At 45.5% G+C, this 17,257-nt stretch overlaps 1 protein-coding gene across 1 annotated transcript; it reads right to left on the bottom strand.

Moving 5' to 3' along the window:
- Nucleotides 1-372: 372 nt before the first annotated feature.
- Nucleotides 373-5,450, bottom strand: LOC118396899 (extracellular calcium-sensing receptor-like). Its single transcript, XM_052468525.1, has 12 exons — nucleotides 5,325-5,450; nucleotides 4,881-5,154; nucleotides 4,483-4,774; nucleotides 3,964-4,206; nucleotides 3,704-3,802; nucleotides 3,227-3,542; nucleotides 2,971-3,143; nucleotides 2,585-2,815; nucleotides 2,139-2,262; nucleotides 1,851-2,044; nucleotides 1,466-1,744; nucleotides 373-1,352 (listed from the first exon to the last, which is right to left on the bottom strand). The coding sequence occupies exons 2-12, from the start codon at nucleotides 5,108-5,110 to the stop codon at nucleotides 924-926; spliced, it is 2,610 nt and encodes an 869-aa protein (XP_052324485.1). The 5' UTR covers nucleotides 5,111-5,154; nucleotides 5,325-5,450; the 3' UTR covers nucleotides 373-923.
- Between the last annotated feature and the right edge of the window lie 11,807 nt (nucleotides 5,451-17,257).

Genomic DNA, 17,257 nt, shown 5'->3' with positions numbered 1-17,257 from the left:
AAATGTATATTTAAAAAAAATGAACTGTCACATATACATAATTTTCAGACCCTTAACTCAGTACTTTGTTGAAGCACTTTTGGCAGTGATTACAGCCTTGAGTCTTCTTGGGTATAAAGAGGGAGTGGAGAGGTTCCCACAGTGGGTAAGCAGACAGTGGAATGTTACTGTTTTCATTTTGTTATACGATGAGGGACAGACACACTCATATGCACACACACACACACACACACACACACACACACACACACACACACACACACACACACACACACACACACACACACACACACACACACTGACTGGGTGACGAAGGAATCATGTGTAGGGGGTCTAAGTTCTGTCAGACAAACTCAATACTAACTCTTCCAGCATGAGTAGACACTACGTCATCTTTATTGGTATTGTTCATATAGACGTGTTTCATTACGACACTTTATAAGAACACATACTAATATTAACAAAGTAATATAGTGAAGTTAGAGCAGGAAATTAATATGTCAACGAGCCCTAAATCATGATGTGAGTATGTTTAAGTTAATATTTGGACATCATGTGTTTCTTGGTGGTTTCTAATTGGACATCATGTGTTTCTTGGTGGTTTCTAATTGGACATCATGTGTTTCTTGGTGTTTCTAATTGGACATCATGTGTTTCTTGGTGGTTTCTAATTGGACATCATGTGTTTCTTGGTGGTTTCTAATTGGACATCATGTATTTCTTGGTGGTTTCTAATTGGACATCATGTGTTTCTTGGTGGTTTCTAATTGGACATCATGTGTTTCTTGGTGGTTTCTAATTGGACATCATGTATTTCTTGGTGGTTTCTAATTGGACATCATGTGTTTCTTGGTGGTTTCTAATTGGACATCATGTATTTCTTGGTGGTTTCTAATTGGACATCATGTGTTTCTTGGTGGTTTCTATTTGGACATAATATATTTCTTGGTATTTCTCTCTGGTCTCAAGAGGATGATGAAACATTTTGGAGCAAACAGACAGAACAGCAGCCCAAAGCTGGAGGCCAGGATGGCAAAGATCTCTACAGCTACTGTGTACTTCCCAGGAGAGCTGACATAGGCAGGGATGAAGGAGATCCACACGGCACAGAAGATCAGCATGCTGAAGGTGATGAACTTGGCCTCGTTGAAGTTGTCTGGGAGTTTCCTGGCCAGGAAGGCTAAGAGGAGACAGAGGGAGGCCAGAAGGCCGATGTATCCCAGCACCAGAGAGAAGCCGACCACAGAACCCACCTCACACTCCAGGACGAGCCTCGGGCCCCGACCCTCTCTGCCCCTCCTCTCAGCAGGTCGGGGTGGAGCTAAGGCCAGCCACAGCACACAGATCAGCACCTGTTTAAGGGAACGGAGGTGAATGGAAAATGAGTTATCTTGAAAACAAATAATATGGTCACTGAAGGAAACAACTACATTCCTAAAGAATATAGTAAAAACTAGATGCTCACCTGGATAAGTGTGCAGAGTGAGATACCCATCCTCTGCTGGGTGGGGCTGAAGTATCTCATCAGGTTCTCTCCAGGCAGAGTGGCCCTGAAGGCCACCAGCACCACCACAGTCCTGCTGAGCAGACAGGAGATGCAGAACACAAAGCTTATACCAAACAGGGTGTGTCTCAGCATGCACGTCCACGGCTTCGGCCGGCCAATGAAAACCAGCGCACACAGGAAGCAAAGCTTGAGTGACAGCAGGAGCAGGAAGCTGAGCTCAGAGTTGTTGGCTTTCACCTGTAAAGAGACAGAAGATGGTAATTTAGACAGAAGTCCCATCCTTATATGACACAATCTCATCTCTGTCCAGTACCTCTATATATGATCATATTATTCAACTCACCAGGGCCGTGTGACGGTGGTAGAGGAAGGTGGCCAGGGCACCGGCTGTGAGTGTTGCCCCGGAAACTGAGATGACAGACAGGATGACGCCCATGGTGTCGCTGTAGGAGAGGAAGTCCACCAGCTGGGGGATGCAGGCCGTACGATCAGGGTTGGACCAGAACCGCTCTGGACACCGAATACACTCAACTGACCCTGATAGAGAAGTAAGAAGAATGAGGAGTCCAAATCAGGACCAATCAGGGTTGAGGAAAAATATTAATTGGAATCAGAACCGTTGATAGACTACCTGTTGTGTTGCTGATCTCTCCCTCAGCACAGGACAGACAGTCAAAGCAGCACACAGGCCTCCCCTTCTGTACCGCATGCCTGGTACCAGGGGGACAGTCAGCACTGCATACAGACACAGGGACCTACCAGAGGGGGGAGAGGAAGAAGTTACCATCATCATCATCATCATCATTGCTATTATCATCATTATTAAACACAGACACAGACAGGCTGCTGGGGTCCCCTGGGGACTATGCCAGGACAATGACCACACAAATATCTCACGTTCAGAATCATGTTGATGATAGAGCTTTCTGTCTGAGATAACGTCCAACTGTTATTTTTTTGTTTTTTTTCCAGCTTTCTCTCTTCTGTATGTCTGCCTCAGGGTGATTAACTCAATAAATCTCACACTCAAACAAACACACACACACACACACACAAACCAAACTGAACAGTTCTCACCTCATCTCCACTGCCTCCACCCCACACCACTTTATCCATGTCGATGTGAAACTGGTCGTCCGATCCCTCAGAAGACAGAAAATGTCCAACCTGGACAAACTCTGCCGTCCCCTCGGGGGTCACATGCCAGTTGATGATGTCATAAGAGGCAGGCGGATCACCATTCATGTCGAAGTGGAAAGATTCCCCCACAGGAGTAGTGAAGTTCACTCCCCTCAGATAATGAACAATCTCAAAGAGAAAAGGGCATTGGAACAGGATTAAGAGTTAGAACCAGTTGTGGCTTTTGTTCTTTAGTATTCAAACCTTACAAAGTGTTTTCACTGTATCCTGACTGGAAACATTAGTGTTCTTTACTTGAGAACAGATCCACGTGTTATTCTCACCTGGCTGGGCTGAAGCTTCCTGATATCAGGACACTGTCCACCATTAAAGACTCCGTCCCCTGGTCGACAGGCCATCATATCCTGTATGGCGTAGGCGATGGCGTACACAGCCTTGTACACATTATAGCTTGCTCTCAGCTGAGACACGTCAGCAAACTGGCTCTCCCCCTCACCTAGGATTGACACTTCATTTTACTGAAATAATATTGGGAACTAGGACAAAAAAAGTGAGCTTTAGGTGTAAAGTCTCCCTCACGTATGACCTCTGACCCAGTACACTGTCGCCTGGACGGCAGTGTCACGCTGAGGTCAACCCCCAGAGAACACCCAAACATCTCCTCCCACAATTCCCTCAGGAAGGGGTCGGACTTCTGGTAGTCCCTGTCTGGATGGAGGCGTGTTAGGAAAGGCCCCAAGCCGGGAATTTCAGCTTTCTTTAGGGCAAAACCGATTGTCCCGGCAAGAGAGGGCAGATTTTTTGGGGCGGCGATAGTAGAGAAAGTGACCCAGGCCTCTGAGGCAATCCACTGCTTATCTGTAATGTTCTGACGGACAACCTCTTCCATCAGGGCCTGGAGAATGAAATCGTTAAAAAGATCAAGATAGTCAAGATGAAATGCAAGATTATCAATTAGGATATGATTTTGTCCATAAAGGGCATCAAGACACGGTAAGACACAAGGACACTGCTACAGCTGTGTTACAAATCATTAACAATACTCTGACTGCTCACCCCTGAATGACCCGCGAATCCAACAAATGCCACCACCACTCTGGCAGTAGATCCTCTGATGGTGTCTGCAATGTGCCTGATCTTTCTCTTAGACGGTAACTTGGGGATGACCATCAGTGAGAGAAAGGGAAGAGAGTCAGAGAATATCAGAGAAAGCATTTCTATTAGATTAGAATAGAGGGGGAGTCAGAGTGAAAGAGCGAGAGAAAGATAGAGCAAAAGAGAGAGTATACTGTCAGATCATCAGAGTGAGGTCGTACCTTGGGGAGGACCTCAGAATAGGCGACACACACCCCAGATCCCTGGAGCTCTTGGAGAAGCACCTGAACCCCAAACTTGCCATAGTCACCATCCTCTGACACCAGTCCCACCCACACCCAGCCCAGCTGACGCAGCAGCTTAGCCATGCCCCGAGCCTGGAAGGCATCGCTGGGTACTGTACGGAAGAATGAGGGGTACCTCCAGTTGTCACTCAAGCATGCACAAGTGGCAAAGTAACTCACCTGGGAGAGAACAGAGAGAGAGATAGTACACAGAGAGAGAGAGAGAGAGAGAGAGAGAGAGAGAGAGAGAGAGAGAGAGAGAGAGAGAGAGAGAGAGAGAGATAATTGCCTGTAGAGCTCCAAAATAGGAGTCAATGAGACTGAGAATTGTAATTTGTAAGAGGCAGATGGAGAAGGAAATAAACTTTAGAGAGAGGGAAATATAGACAGAGATTGAAATGTAATGTGAAAAGAGTCATCATCTCATCCCAACCTGTAATCCAACCCCTGCCTCACCATGGGTAAATCAAACGGCCCGAGGGTCTGTGCCACGACCATGGAAGCTGAGGAGCGGGCATCCCCGATGATGACGGGAACCTCAGGTGTAGTGCCACACTCTGTGCCCACCACGGAGGTCTCCTTGCCGGTCACCATGGCCAGGGCTGCCCCCAGGGTGGTGCCCTCTGACCGGCATGTGTCAGAAGCCAGGAACCCTAGGGTGAGGTTAGGCAGGAGGGCTGGGTCACGGTTAATCTCCTCCACAGCAAAGATCATAGTCTGGAGCCAGCGGTAAGCACGCTGGTTGAAACTGACAGACAGAAGAAAGGAAAAACAGAGAGATGAGGTAACTGAATACACATTACCTTCAGGTGAAAACACAATGACAAAAAGCTGTTATCACACAAGCTGCATACATTGTACAGGTAGAATTTTCCTTAATGCTCCTGAACTCCTGCTCTGGTAGAGGGGCTTCCACATGGATGGGGAACAGGCCCCCAATGACCACATCTCCTGCCCGATAAACACTGCCGGAGACGGGCTTAGCTTCCAGCCGACAAGCCCCCTCTCCACCTCCATCCAGACCCCAGATAGACCCAGGGACATGGAGACAGTAGAGAAGCCACAGCCAGCCACACAGGCTCATCCCCTGGAGAGAGACAAAGCCGAAGACTGGGAGAGTTCCGTCACCTGTTGGAGAGAGACCAAACCAAGACCTTGCAGACAGAACACTCTGTAGACATAAAGACATGAACAAAAGTGCTATCAATTAAAATATACACCATTCAACACAGACACCTGTAACCAGACATGTGAAACAACAATGATAGACACACAACCTTGTTCTGCTTCTGACCTACCTCTGGCAACAGTAAATCTTATCCTGGTGAGACAGACAAACAGACAGACAGACAGACAGAGAGAGAGAGAGAGAGAGAGAGAGGGGATGAGTGTCTGTCAGTCTGGTATCTCCTGCAGAGTGTGAGAGTGAAAGAGGGAGAGGAAGAGGAGAGAAGGAGAGCTACTGATATAGGGAGAAATGTGCCCGCAGCTAGAAAACAAGCACACAGCCACCAGGGGGTGCTTGTAGGGAGGACGGGGCAGGAGGGGGTTAATTGGGACTTGTTATTGGAGGAAAAATTGGGGAGCAGGTAATTGGGGGTAATTGGAGAAAGCCTGTGAGGGCGATGTTATTGAAGGTAATGTGTAGCACAGGAGATACAGTATCTGTTCTTCAACAACATCTGATGGATCCATTCAGACAAATATTACATCATTCTGTACTATTTTTATTTTACCTTTATTTAGCTTGCAATTCAGTTAACCAGTTGAAGCTAGGGGGGCACTATTTCATTATTGGATAAAAAAAAACGTGCCCGTTTTAAGAGCAATATTTTGTCACAAAAAGATGCTTGACTATGCACATACTTGCCAGCTTTGGAAAGAAAACACTCTGACGTTTTCAAAACTGCAAAGATATTATCTGTGGGTGCCCCAGAACTGATCTTACAGGCGACACCAAGATGCAACTTCAAACAGGAAATGAACAGGATTTTTGAGGCTCTGTTTTCCATTGTCTCCTTATATGGCTGTGAAAGCGCCACAAATTAGCCTGCCCTTTCCATCGTTTCTCCAAGTTGTCTACAGCATTGTGACGTATTTGTAGGCATATCATTGGAAGATTGGCCATAAGAGACTACATTTACCAGGGGTCCGCCCAGTGTCCTTTGTTGAAATTGTTGCGTAATCTCCAAGCTGCTCGCATTCATCCATGTGATTAAGACAGAGAGGAGACTTCCAGGAATGATATATCATGAAGAGATATGTGAAAAACACCTTGAGGTTTGATTCTAAACAACCTTGACCATGTTTCAGTCGATATTATGGAGTTAATGTGGAAGAAAGTTTGGCGTTTGGGTGAATGAATTTTAGTTTTTTTTGGTAGCCAAACATGACGCAGAAAACGGACCGATTTCTCCTGCACAACTAATCTTTCAGGAAAACTGAACATTTGCTATCTAACTGAGAGTCTCCTCATTGAAAACATCCGAAGTTCTTCAAAGGTAAATGATTTATTGAATGTTTTTGCTGGTTTTTGTGAAAATGTTGCCTGCTAATGCTAACGCTAAATGCTAATGCTAAATGCTAAATGCTAACGCTAAACGCTAAATGCTACATTTACATTACATTTAAGTCATTTAGCAGACGCTCTTATCCAGAGCGACTTACAAATTGGTGCATACACCTTATGACAACCAGTGGAACAGCCACTTGCATCTAAATCTTGTTGGGGGAGAAAGGGGGTGAGAAGGATTACTTACCCTTACTTACCCTATCCTAGGTATTCCTTGAAGAGGTGGGGTTTCAGGTGTCTCCGGAAGGTGGTGATTGACTCCGCTGTCCTGGCGTCGTGAGGGAGTTTGTTCCACCATTGGGGGCCAGAGCAGCGAACAGTTTTGACTGGGCTGAGCGGGAACTGTACTTCCTCAGTGGTAGGGAGGCGAGCAGGCCAGAGGTGGATGAACGCAGTGCCCTTGTTTGGGTGTAGGGCCTGATCAGAGCCTGGAGGTACTGAGGTGCCGTTCCCCTCACAGCTCCGTCGAGCACCATGGTCTTGTAGCGGATGCGAGCTTCAACTGGAAGCCAGTGGAGAGAGCGGAGGAGCGGGGTGACGTGAGAGAACTTGGGAAGGTTGAACACCAGACGGGCTGCGGCGTTCTGGATGAGTTGTAGGGTTTAATGGCACAGGCAGGGAGCCCAGCCAACAGCGAGTTGCAGTAATCAAGACGGGAGATGACAAGTGCCTGGATTAGGACCTGCGCCGCTTCCTGTGTGAGGCAGGGTCGTACTCTGCGGATGTTGTAGAGCATGAACCTACAGGAACGGGACACCGCCTTGATGTTAGTTGAGAACGTCAGGGTGTTGTCCAGGATCACGCCAAGGTTCTTAGCGCTCTGGGAGGAGGACACAATGGAGTTGTCAACCGTGATGGCGAGATCATGGAACGGGCAGTCCTTCCCCGGGAGGAAGAGGAGCTCCGTCTTGCTGAGGTTCAGCTTGAGGTGGTGATCCGTCATCCACACTGATATGTCTGCCAGACATGCAGAGATGCGATTCGCCACCTGGTCATCAGAAGGGGAAAGGAGAAGATTAATTGTGTGTCTCTGCATAGCAATGATAGGAGAGACCATGTGAGGTTATGACAGAGCCAAGTGACTTGGTGTATAGCGAGAATAAGAGAGGGCCTAGAACAGAGCCCTGGGGGACACCAGTGGTGAGAGCGCGTGGTGAGGAGACAGATTCTCGCCACGCCACCTGGTAGGAGCGACCTGTCAGGTAGGACGCAATCCCAAGCGTGGGCCGCGCCGGAGATGCCCAACTCGGAGAGGGTGGAGAGGAGGATCTGATGGTTCACAGTATCGAAGGCAGCCGATAGGTCTAGAAGGATGAGAGCAGAGGAGAGAGAGTTAGCTTTAGCAGTGCGGAGCGCCTCCGTGATACAGAGAAGAGCAGTCTCAGTTGAATGACTAGTCTTGAAACCTGACTGATTTGGATCAAGAAGGTCATTCTGAGAGAGATAGCGGTAGAGCTGGCCAAGGACGGCACGCTCAAGAGTTTTGGAGAGAAAAGAGAGAAGGGATACTGGTCTGTAGTTGTTGACATCGGAGGGATCGAGTGTAGGTTTTTTCAGAAGGGGTGCAACTCTCGCTCTCTTGAAGACGGAGGGACGTAGCCAGCGGTCAGGGATGAGTTGATGAGCGAGGTAAGGTAAGGGAGAAGGTCTCCGGAAATGGTCTGGAGAAGAGAGGAGGGGATAGGGTCAAGCGGGCAGGTTGTTGGGCGGCCGGCCGTCACAAGACGCGAGATTTCATCTGGAGAGAGAGGGAGAAAGAGGTCAGAGCATAGGGTAGGGCAGTGTGAGCAGAACCAGCGGTGTCGTTTGACTTAGCAAACGAGGATCGGATGTCATCGACCTTCTTTTCAAAATGGTTGACGAAGTCATCTGCAGAGAGGGAGGAGGGAGGGGGGAGGATTCAGGAGGGAGGAGAAGGTGGCAAAGAGCTTCCTAGGGTTAGAGGCAGATGCTTGGAATTTAGAATGGTAGAAAGTGGCTTTAGCAGCAGAGACAGAGGAGGAAAATGTAGAGAGGAGGGAGTGAAAGGATGCCAGGTCCGCAGGGAGGCGAGTTTTCCTCCATTTCCGCTCGGCTGCCCGGAGCCCTGTTCTGTGAGCTCGCAATGAGTCGTCGAGCCACGGAGCGGGAGGGGAGGACCGAGCCGGCCTGGAGGATAGGGGACATAGGGAGTCAAAGGATGCAGTAAGGGAGGAGAGGAGGGTTGAGGAGGCAGAATCAGGAGATAGGTTGGAGAAAGTTTGAGCAGAGGGAAGAGAAGATAGGATGGAAGAGGAGAGAGTAGCGGGGGAGAGAGAGCGAAGATTGGGACGGCGCGATACCATCCGAGTAGGGGCAGTGTGGGAAGTGTTGGATGAGAGCGAGAGGGAAAAGGATCCAAGGTAGTGGTCGGAGACTTGGAGGGGAGTTGCAATGAGGTTAGTGGAAGAACAGCATCTAGTAAAGATGAGGTCAAGCGTATTGCCTGCCTTGTGAGTAGGGGGAGGGTGAGAGGGTGAGGTCAAAAGAGGAGAGGAGTGGAAAGAAGGAGGCAGAGAGGAATGAGTCAAAGGTAGACGTGGGGAGGTTAAAGTCGCCCAGAACTGTGAGAGGTGAGCCGTCCTCAGGAAAGGAGCTTATCAAGGCATCAAGCTCATTGATGAACTCTCCGAGGGAACCTGGAGGGCGATAAATGATAAGGATGTTAAGCTTGAAAGGGCTGGTAACTGTGACAGCATGGAATTCAAAGGAGGCAATAGACAGATGGGTAAGGGAGAAAGAGAGAAAGACCACTTGGGAGAGATGAGGATCCCGGTGCCACCACCCCGCTGACCAGAAGCTCTCGGGGTGTGCGAGAACACGTGGGCGGACGAGGAGAGAGCAGTAGGAGTAGCAGTGTTATCTGTGGTGATCCATGTTTCCGTCAGTGCCAAGAAGTCAAGGGACTGGAGGGAGGCATAGGCTGAGATGAACTCTGCCTTGTTGGCCGCAGATTGGCAGTTCCAGAGGCTACCAGAGACCTGGAACTCCACGTGGGTCGTACGCGCTGGGACCACCAGGTTAGGTGGTCGCGGCCACGCGGTGTGGAGCGTTTGTATGGTCTGTGCAGAGAGGAGAGAACAGGGATAGACAGACACATAGTTGACAGGCTACAGAAAAGGCTACGCTAATGCAAGGAAATTGAATGACAAGCGGACTACACGTCTCGAATGTTCAGAAAGTTAAGCTTACGTAGCAAGAATCTTATTGACTAAAATGATTAAAATGATACAGTACTGCTAAAGTAGGCTAGCTGGCAGTAGCTGCGTTGTTGACACTACACTAATCAAGTCGTTCCGTTGAGTGTAATAATTCTACAGTGCTGCTATTCGGGGCTAGCTGGCTAGCTAGCAGTGTTGTTTACGTTACGTTGAGTTAAAAGAACGACAATAGCTGGCTAGCTAACCTAGGGAATCGGTCTAGACTACACAATTATCTTTGAAACAAAGACGGCTATGCAGCTAGCCACGATCAAACAAATCAAACCGCTGCACTGCAATGAAACGAAAATGTGAAACCACCTGACCGGGTTGTTGAATTCAAAACAGCAGACGTTGGCTAGCTGTTAGCAGTTAGCTGTTGGCTAGCTAGCAGAGTCTCCTACGTTAAGGACGACAAATAGCTGGCTAGCGAACCTCAGTGAATTAAGATAATCACTCCAAGGCTACACACACTAAACTACACAATTATCTTGGAAACAAAGACAGCTATGTAGCTAGTTAACACTGAACTAATCAAGTCGTACAGTTGAGTGAATAGCACTACAGTGATGCTAATCTGTGTGCGTTAGCTAGCTCCTGGGCGAATAGCAGTGAAGGCTACGTTAGGGCGACGAAATACGATAATTATGCAATTATCTCTGATACAAGGACGGCTATGTAGCTAGCTAAGAAGAATTGCTAAGATTAGACAAATCAACCGTTGTACTATAATGAAATGTAATGAAAAAGTTATAAAAAGTTATACAACCTGCAGAGCGAAGTGCGAATGCGACCGCTCGCTCCAACCGGAACCGGAAGCATGCTAGTTTGCTATGGTTGAGAAGCATATTTTGAAAATCTGAGATGACAGTGTTGTTAACAAAAGGCTAAGCTTGAGAGCAAATAGATTAATTTAATTTCATTTGCGATTTTCATGAATAGTTGACTGGATGTCATAAGGTGAATGCACCAATTTGTAAGTCGCTCTGGATAAGAGCGTCTGCTAAATGACTTAAATGTAATGTAAATGTAATAGTTGCGTTATGGTAATGAGCTTGAGGCTTTATTCACGATCCCGGATCCGGGATGGCTCGACGCAAGAAGTTAAGAACAAATTCTTATTTTCAATGATGGCCTTGTGGGTTTAACCTCTTGCTCCTACCTGACACGCAGGCGTCCCATCTAGACATCTGGAAATGCAAATGCGCTACGCTAAATGCTAAAAGTACTAGTTAAAACTCAAACGTTCATTAAAATACACATGCAGGGTATTGAATTAAAGCTACCCTCGTTGTGAATCCAGGCAACAAGTCAGATTTTTAAAATGCTTTTCGGCGAAAGCATGAGAAGCTATTATCTGATAGCATGTAACACCCCAAAAGACCCGCAGGGGACGTAAACAAAATAATTAGCATAGTTGGCGCTACACAAACCGCACAAATAAAATATAAAACATTCATTACCTTTGACCATCTTCTTTGTTGGCACTCCTAGATGTCCCATAATCACTATTGGGTCTTTTTTCGATTAAATCGGCCCATATATAGCCTAGATATCGATCTATGAAGACTGTGTGATAAACAAAAAAAAATAGCGTCTTATAACGTTACGTCATTTTTTTAAATTAAAAAAGTCGACGATAAACTTTCACAAAACACTTTCGAAATACTTTTGTAATGCAACTGTAGGTATTAGTAAACGTTAATAAGCGATCAAATTGATCACGAGGCGATGTGTATTCTATAGGGGTACGTCTGGAAATAATGTCCGGGTAATCTCAACCAAAATATCCGGTCCGAGACCTGAAGAAATCGTCTGTCTCTTCTTTGTTTGACCAAGAAACAAAGCCTAGTCAAATGACAAGACTGTTGACATCGTGTGGAAGCTGTAGGAATTGCAATCTCGGCTCCAGGCAATTTGCTTTCCCATAGACAATACATGCAAGTGGCGCATTGATATATTTTCCCATTTTCAGTGATCAGATTTTCCTGCGAAACGCACGTTCTGTTATACTCACAGCCGTGATTTAACCAGTTTTATAAACGTCTGAGTGTTTTCTATCCACACATACTAATCATATGCATATACTATATTCCTGGCATGAGCAGCAGGGCGATGTTGTGCGATTTTTAACAGAATGTTTGAAAAAGTAGGGGGTAGGAGTAACAGGTTAAACTGCCTTGTGCAGGGGCAGAACGACAGAGTTTTACCTTGTTAGCTCGGGGATTCAATCTTGCAACCTTTCGGTTACTAGTCCAACGCTCTAACCACTAGGCTACTTGCCACCCTTATTAAATCCCCACACCAATAGAAATCCACTTTTTCAAGCTGAAAGGTGCCAAGAGTTTACCCATGATGTTCCACAATGATGTTAGTCGATAAGTTATCGTTGTAGTCAAAATATGATACATTTGTTAAAACAGATTGTGACATACAATGATGTGAGATCCCAGCCGCACAAGCTAAATCTGAGATGCGGCTTCATCCACCCGGCAAAACTCATCTTGTCCTTCCAGAAGAGAAAACACACATTTCTCCACCGCCAGGGATGCTCAAAACTAAGACGCAAGGGTATGAGTGAACAGATGAAAACCCCCATTATGACTGGCTCAATATTCAGGAATGCTGTCCATGCACTATCACGCAGCCTTTGCCTATTGGCTATGATGCTGCCTTCAGCATAAGACAACGATGAGGACATCCCCCTTAAGTGTTGTCGTGGAAATTTCCTCTATTTACCAAATCATGATAGCAAACCACACACAAGTCAGAGTTAGTTATCACAAAGTCCATCTTTAATTATATGAGCTCTATCACAACCCTGTGACTCTCAGATCAATTCCGTGTCTATCAATGAATTCTCTGAGAGTCCCTTCCACATTTCAACTGAGATCCTTTATAGCAAAGACACATACAGGATAAGACAGCATCGGCATAATTTATCGTTCAGCTTTGTCTCCTAAACTATGTTATTTTCTCAAACTCAGAACCATAAACCAATCCTCCATATCAACAGGCATATATCAAATCCATCCTATCTTGACAAGATCACAGAGACACACTGACCGGCACACAGACATTGTGGAGCCAAGAGATACAAGCTTGACCTCTCCCCTCTCTCCGACCCAAGCAACTTAGTTTAGTTTAGTTTAGTTTATTTTATTTTTACAGGGACAGTGCACATTAATCAACGTTTCAGTAAAAGTGCCGGTTTTAGCCAGCCGGCTAATTTTCAACCGTAGTCCCTGGGCAGGTTATTAAAAACAATTACAATATAGACAATAGCACCATAGACATAGCAACATAGCAACATAGGACAAGCAAGACATAGCATACAGACAGAGCAACAGAACAAAAAGCAGCAAGACAAAATTCATAAAAGCAACAAAGTGTTTCCATACCTCACAAGCTACAGACAACATGGAAAGCGGCAACACACAGCTAGGGACCATGTTCACAAATCTGATTGACCTTTAGCCATGTCTTCAAGCATTTTGTGAAAGTGTGATATGTGGTGCAGTTATGTGTGTCTGATGGCAGTGTATTCCAGACATGGGAAGCTCTCACAGAGAATGCAGATTTACTAAAGGTGCTTTTCCTTAGGGGAACTATACAGTCACCTCTCATGGCAGACCTTGTGGATCTGCTGCCATATGTCTGGGTTTTCTGTTTAACAAAAATATTGAGTGGAGGGGGAGCCAGGCCATTAAGGATCTTGAATACAAGACATGCGTCGGTGTATTGCACAAGATTTTCCCAACTCAAGAGCTCATGTTTTCTAAGGATGTGACAATGATGATGGCTATTGGGCTTCCTATCAAGCACTTTGAGAGCCTGCTTGTAGACAGACTGAATAGGTTGTAATGTTGTACAGCAAGCTTGGGCCCAACTAGTCAAGCAGTATGTTAAGTGGGGGAGTATCATAGATTTGAAGTACAGTTTCGCTACCTCTGTAGTCAAACAATTTCGTATAAATCGGAAATTAGCTAGATTGAATTTAGTTATTTGAATTACCTTTTTCACATGCTTTTTAAAAGAGAGGTTGGAATCAAGTATGATGCCAAGGTACTTAAAATCGGATACCACCTGGAGCTTCTCCCCTGACACATAGACATCTGGCTCAGTAGCATCTGTTGCCCTCTTTGTGAAGAACATGCAAACAGTTTTTTTCACATTGAGATGCAAACACGAGTCACTGAGCCACTTTGTAACCTGGACCATTACAGTAGTGAGTTCTTGTGCAGCTTGTTGTTTGCTCTTTGCATGCACATATATCACTGTATCATCTGCATACATTTGAACTTCAGACCCAGTACAGACAGAAGGCAGATCATTAATGTACAGGCTGAACAGGAGGGGCCCCAGTATTGACCCTTGGGGCACGCCCACATCATAGCGAGTGGGCGACAGCTCATTGCTCACTCTGACACACTGAGTTCTGCCTTCAAGGTATGATTCCATCCATCTCAAGGCATCAGGGGAAAAGTTGAACTTGGACAATTTTGTGATGAGAATCTCATGGTTAACAGTATCAAAAGCCTTCCTTAGGTCCAGAAACACAGCCCCAACAGCACCCCCTTTGTCCATCTTGGACTTCACATTTTCCAGAAGAAAGCAGTTGGCCGTTTCTGTGGAGTGTTTCGCTCTGAAGCCAAACTGCATGGAGTGTAATGTGTAGTCTTGACAGAGACCAGATACTGCAACCCCACCACAGTATTATACAAAAATAACATTCTGATGAGAAGTAACTTACAAACATATGATGAATATAAAACATCTTACCTATGTTACCAATCCATTTGGATTATTCCCCAACAGTGTGTACAAGGAACATTACGAATATGCTGAGTAATGGACTTTGTTATTATTATTTTATTGTTATTATTATTTTACCAGGATATTAACACAGAGATGACATCACACCAATGAATGCACAGCGGACAGTAATATTCAGGTGTCACACGGACTGAGGCTGCTTCCTTGTGGGGCTACAATGCATTGAATCCCTACATGGGACAAATATACCAAACATTAGGAACACATTCCTAATATTGAGTTGCCCCCCCCCCCCCTCATTTTTCAATTCATCGGGGCATGGACTCTACAAGGTTCCGAAAGCGTTTCACAGGGATGCTGGCCCATGTTAACTCCAATGTTTCCCACAGTTGTGTCAAGTTGGCTGGATGTCCTTTGGGTGGTGGACCATTCTTGATACACACTGGAAACTGTTGGAAATTAAAAACCCAGCAACTGTTGCAGTTCTTGACACAAACCATTGCACCTGGCACCTACTACCAAACCCTGTTCAAAGGCACTTACATCTTTTGTCTTGCCCATTTACACTTTGAATGGCACACATACACAATCCATGTCTCAATTGTCTCAAGGCTTGAAAATCATTATTTAACCCGTCTCCTCCCCTTCATCTCCGCTGATCGAAGTGGATTCAACAAGTGACATCAATAAGGTCAGTCTATGTTAGTCTATGTCATGGAAAGAGCAGGTGTTCTTAATGTTTTGTACACTCAGTGTAAGTTGGAAGCTATTCCCCTACAATTTGTTTGTTTGTTGCGACTGCTAAGGAGAGATGGCCAGTCCCTTATGAGCGAGTACACAATTGCTTTTGTTTATTTTTCTTCCTGTTGATTTGTGTCCTCCTTTTGTTTCAGGCAAGCTTTCAAATGTATATCCCAGGGAGGACTTGGCCTACAGGGCATGATGAACAATATAGATTATAGACTGAATTGTTTTGCACATGCAATTGTTTGTTGTTGTATGTGGTATGGAATACTAAAATACCTGCAGGTCCTATTTGACTGTTTATCTGTTGTTATGTTCACTTTCTACCTTTTTTTAAAATTCTCTTCATTACCCACCCTAAATAATGAATATCTGAAGACTAAAACATGGGGTAGGGAGATGGGGGTAGGGATGTGGGGGCTAGGGCGAAGGGGTTAGGGAAGGGGGGCTAGAGATTGTGGGGCTATGAAGGTGGGGTTAGGGATGTGGGGGCTCGGAGAAGGGGTTAAGGTAGGGGGGCTAGGGAGATGGGGTTAGGGATGTGGGTGCTAGGGAGAAGGGGTTAGGGAAGGGGGGCTATGGAGATGGGGTTAGGGATGTGGGGGCTAGGGTGAAGGGGTTAGGGAAGGGGGGCTAGGGGGATGGGGTTAGGGATGTGGGGGCTAGGGTGAAGGGGTTAGGGAAGGGGGGCTAGGGAGATAGGGTTAGGGATGTGGGGGCTAGGGAGAAATGGTTTGGGAAGGGGGCTAGAGATTGTGGGGCTAGGAAGGTGGGGTTAGGGAAGGGGGGGCTAGGGAGGTGGGGTTAAGGAAGGGGGGCTAGGGAGGTTACACCAAACAGACATAAAACACATTTCATGAAATGTTCTCCTGAATCGATATTGCATTATTATATACACCTCTATTTTCTAAAATTAAGAAAATAGGATTGCAGAACCATTTGTACAAAGTGGCTGCTTTTTCGTCATGCTTTTTCATCATCCCCAAACAAAATGTAAGGATTGGCCCCTTTCTTTCAATTTTCACCTAAAATGACATACCCAAATCTAGCAGCCTGTAGCTCAGGCCCTGAAGCAAAGATATGCATTTTGCTTGGTACAATTTGAAAGGAAACACTGAAGTTTGTGGAAACGTGAAAGGAATGTAGGAGAATATAACATATTGGATCTGGAAAAAGATAATACGTAGAAAAAAAAACTGTTTAATTTTTTTTTTTGTACCATCATCTTTGAAATGTGTATTTCATAATGTATTATTCCAGCCCAGGTGCAATTTAGATATTGGCCACTAGATGGCAGCAGTGTATGTGCAAAGTTTTAGACTGATCCAATGAACCATTGTATTTTTGTTCAAATGTTGGTATAAAGATTGCCCAAATGTGCCTAATTTGTTTATTAATAACATTTCATGTTCAAAACTGTGAACTCTCCTCAAACAATATCATGGCATTCTTTCACTGTAATAGCTACTGTAAATTGGACAGTTCAGTTAGATTAAAAATAATTTATGCTTTCTGCCAATATCAGATATGTCTATGTCCTGTGAAATGTTGTTGTTAATTACAACCTCATGCTAATCACATCAGCCTACATTAGCTCAACCGTCCCACAGGGGACCCACCAATCCTGAAGAAGTGATTATCTATTGTCAAAATTAATATATTGCCATGGCAGAATTTCTGTAGTTCAATGCTTCCCATGTTTCCCCTTCTGTCTATAGGGATAAAATGTGCGGATTCAAAATTCATATGGTATGGTAAGCGATCCCGGATAAAATGATCAAACTTACAAAGATGGAAAGACGTAGGATCCGTAACAAACTTTAAATTGAATTTCCAGGCACTAGCATTTCACCCCATCCTAAATTGATGTAGACATAATTCTTCCTCCCTCTAGCTCAGTATATAGAGAAGTATGATGTCT

The sequence above is a fragment of the Oncorhynchus keta genome, chromosome 18 (genome assembly GCF_023373465.1).
Source record: "Oncorhynchus keta strain PuntledgeMale-10-30-2019 chromosome 18, Oket_V2, whole genome shotgun sequence".
Lineage (NCBI taxonomy): Eukaryota > Metazoa > Chordata > Actinopteri > Salmoniformes > Salmonidae > Oncorhynchus > Oncorhynchus keta.
This window is presented reverse-complemented; position numbering and strand designations above follow the sequence as displayed.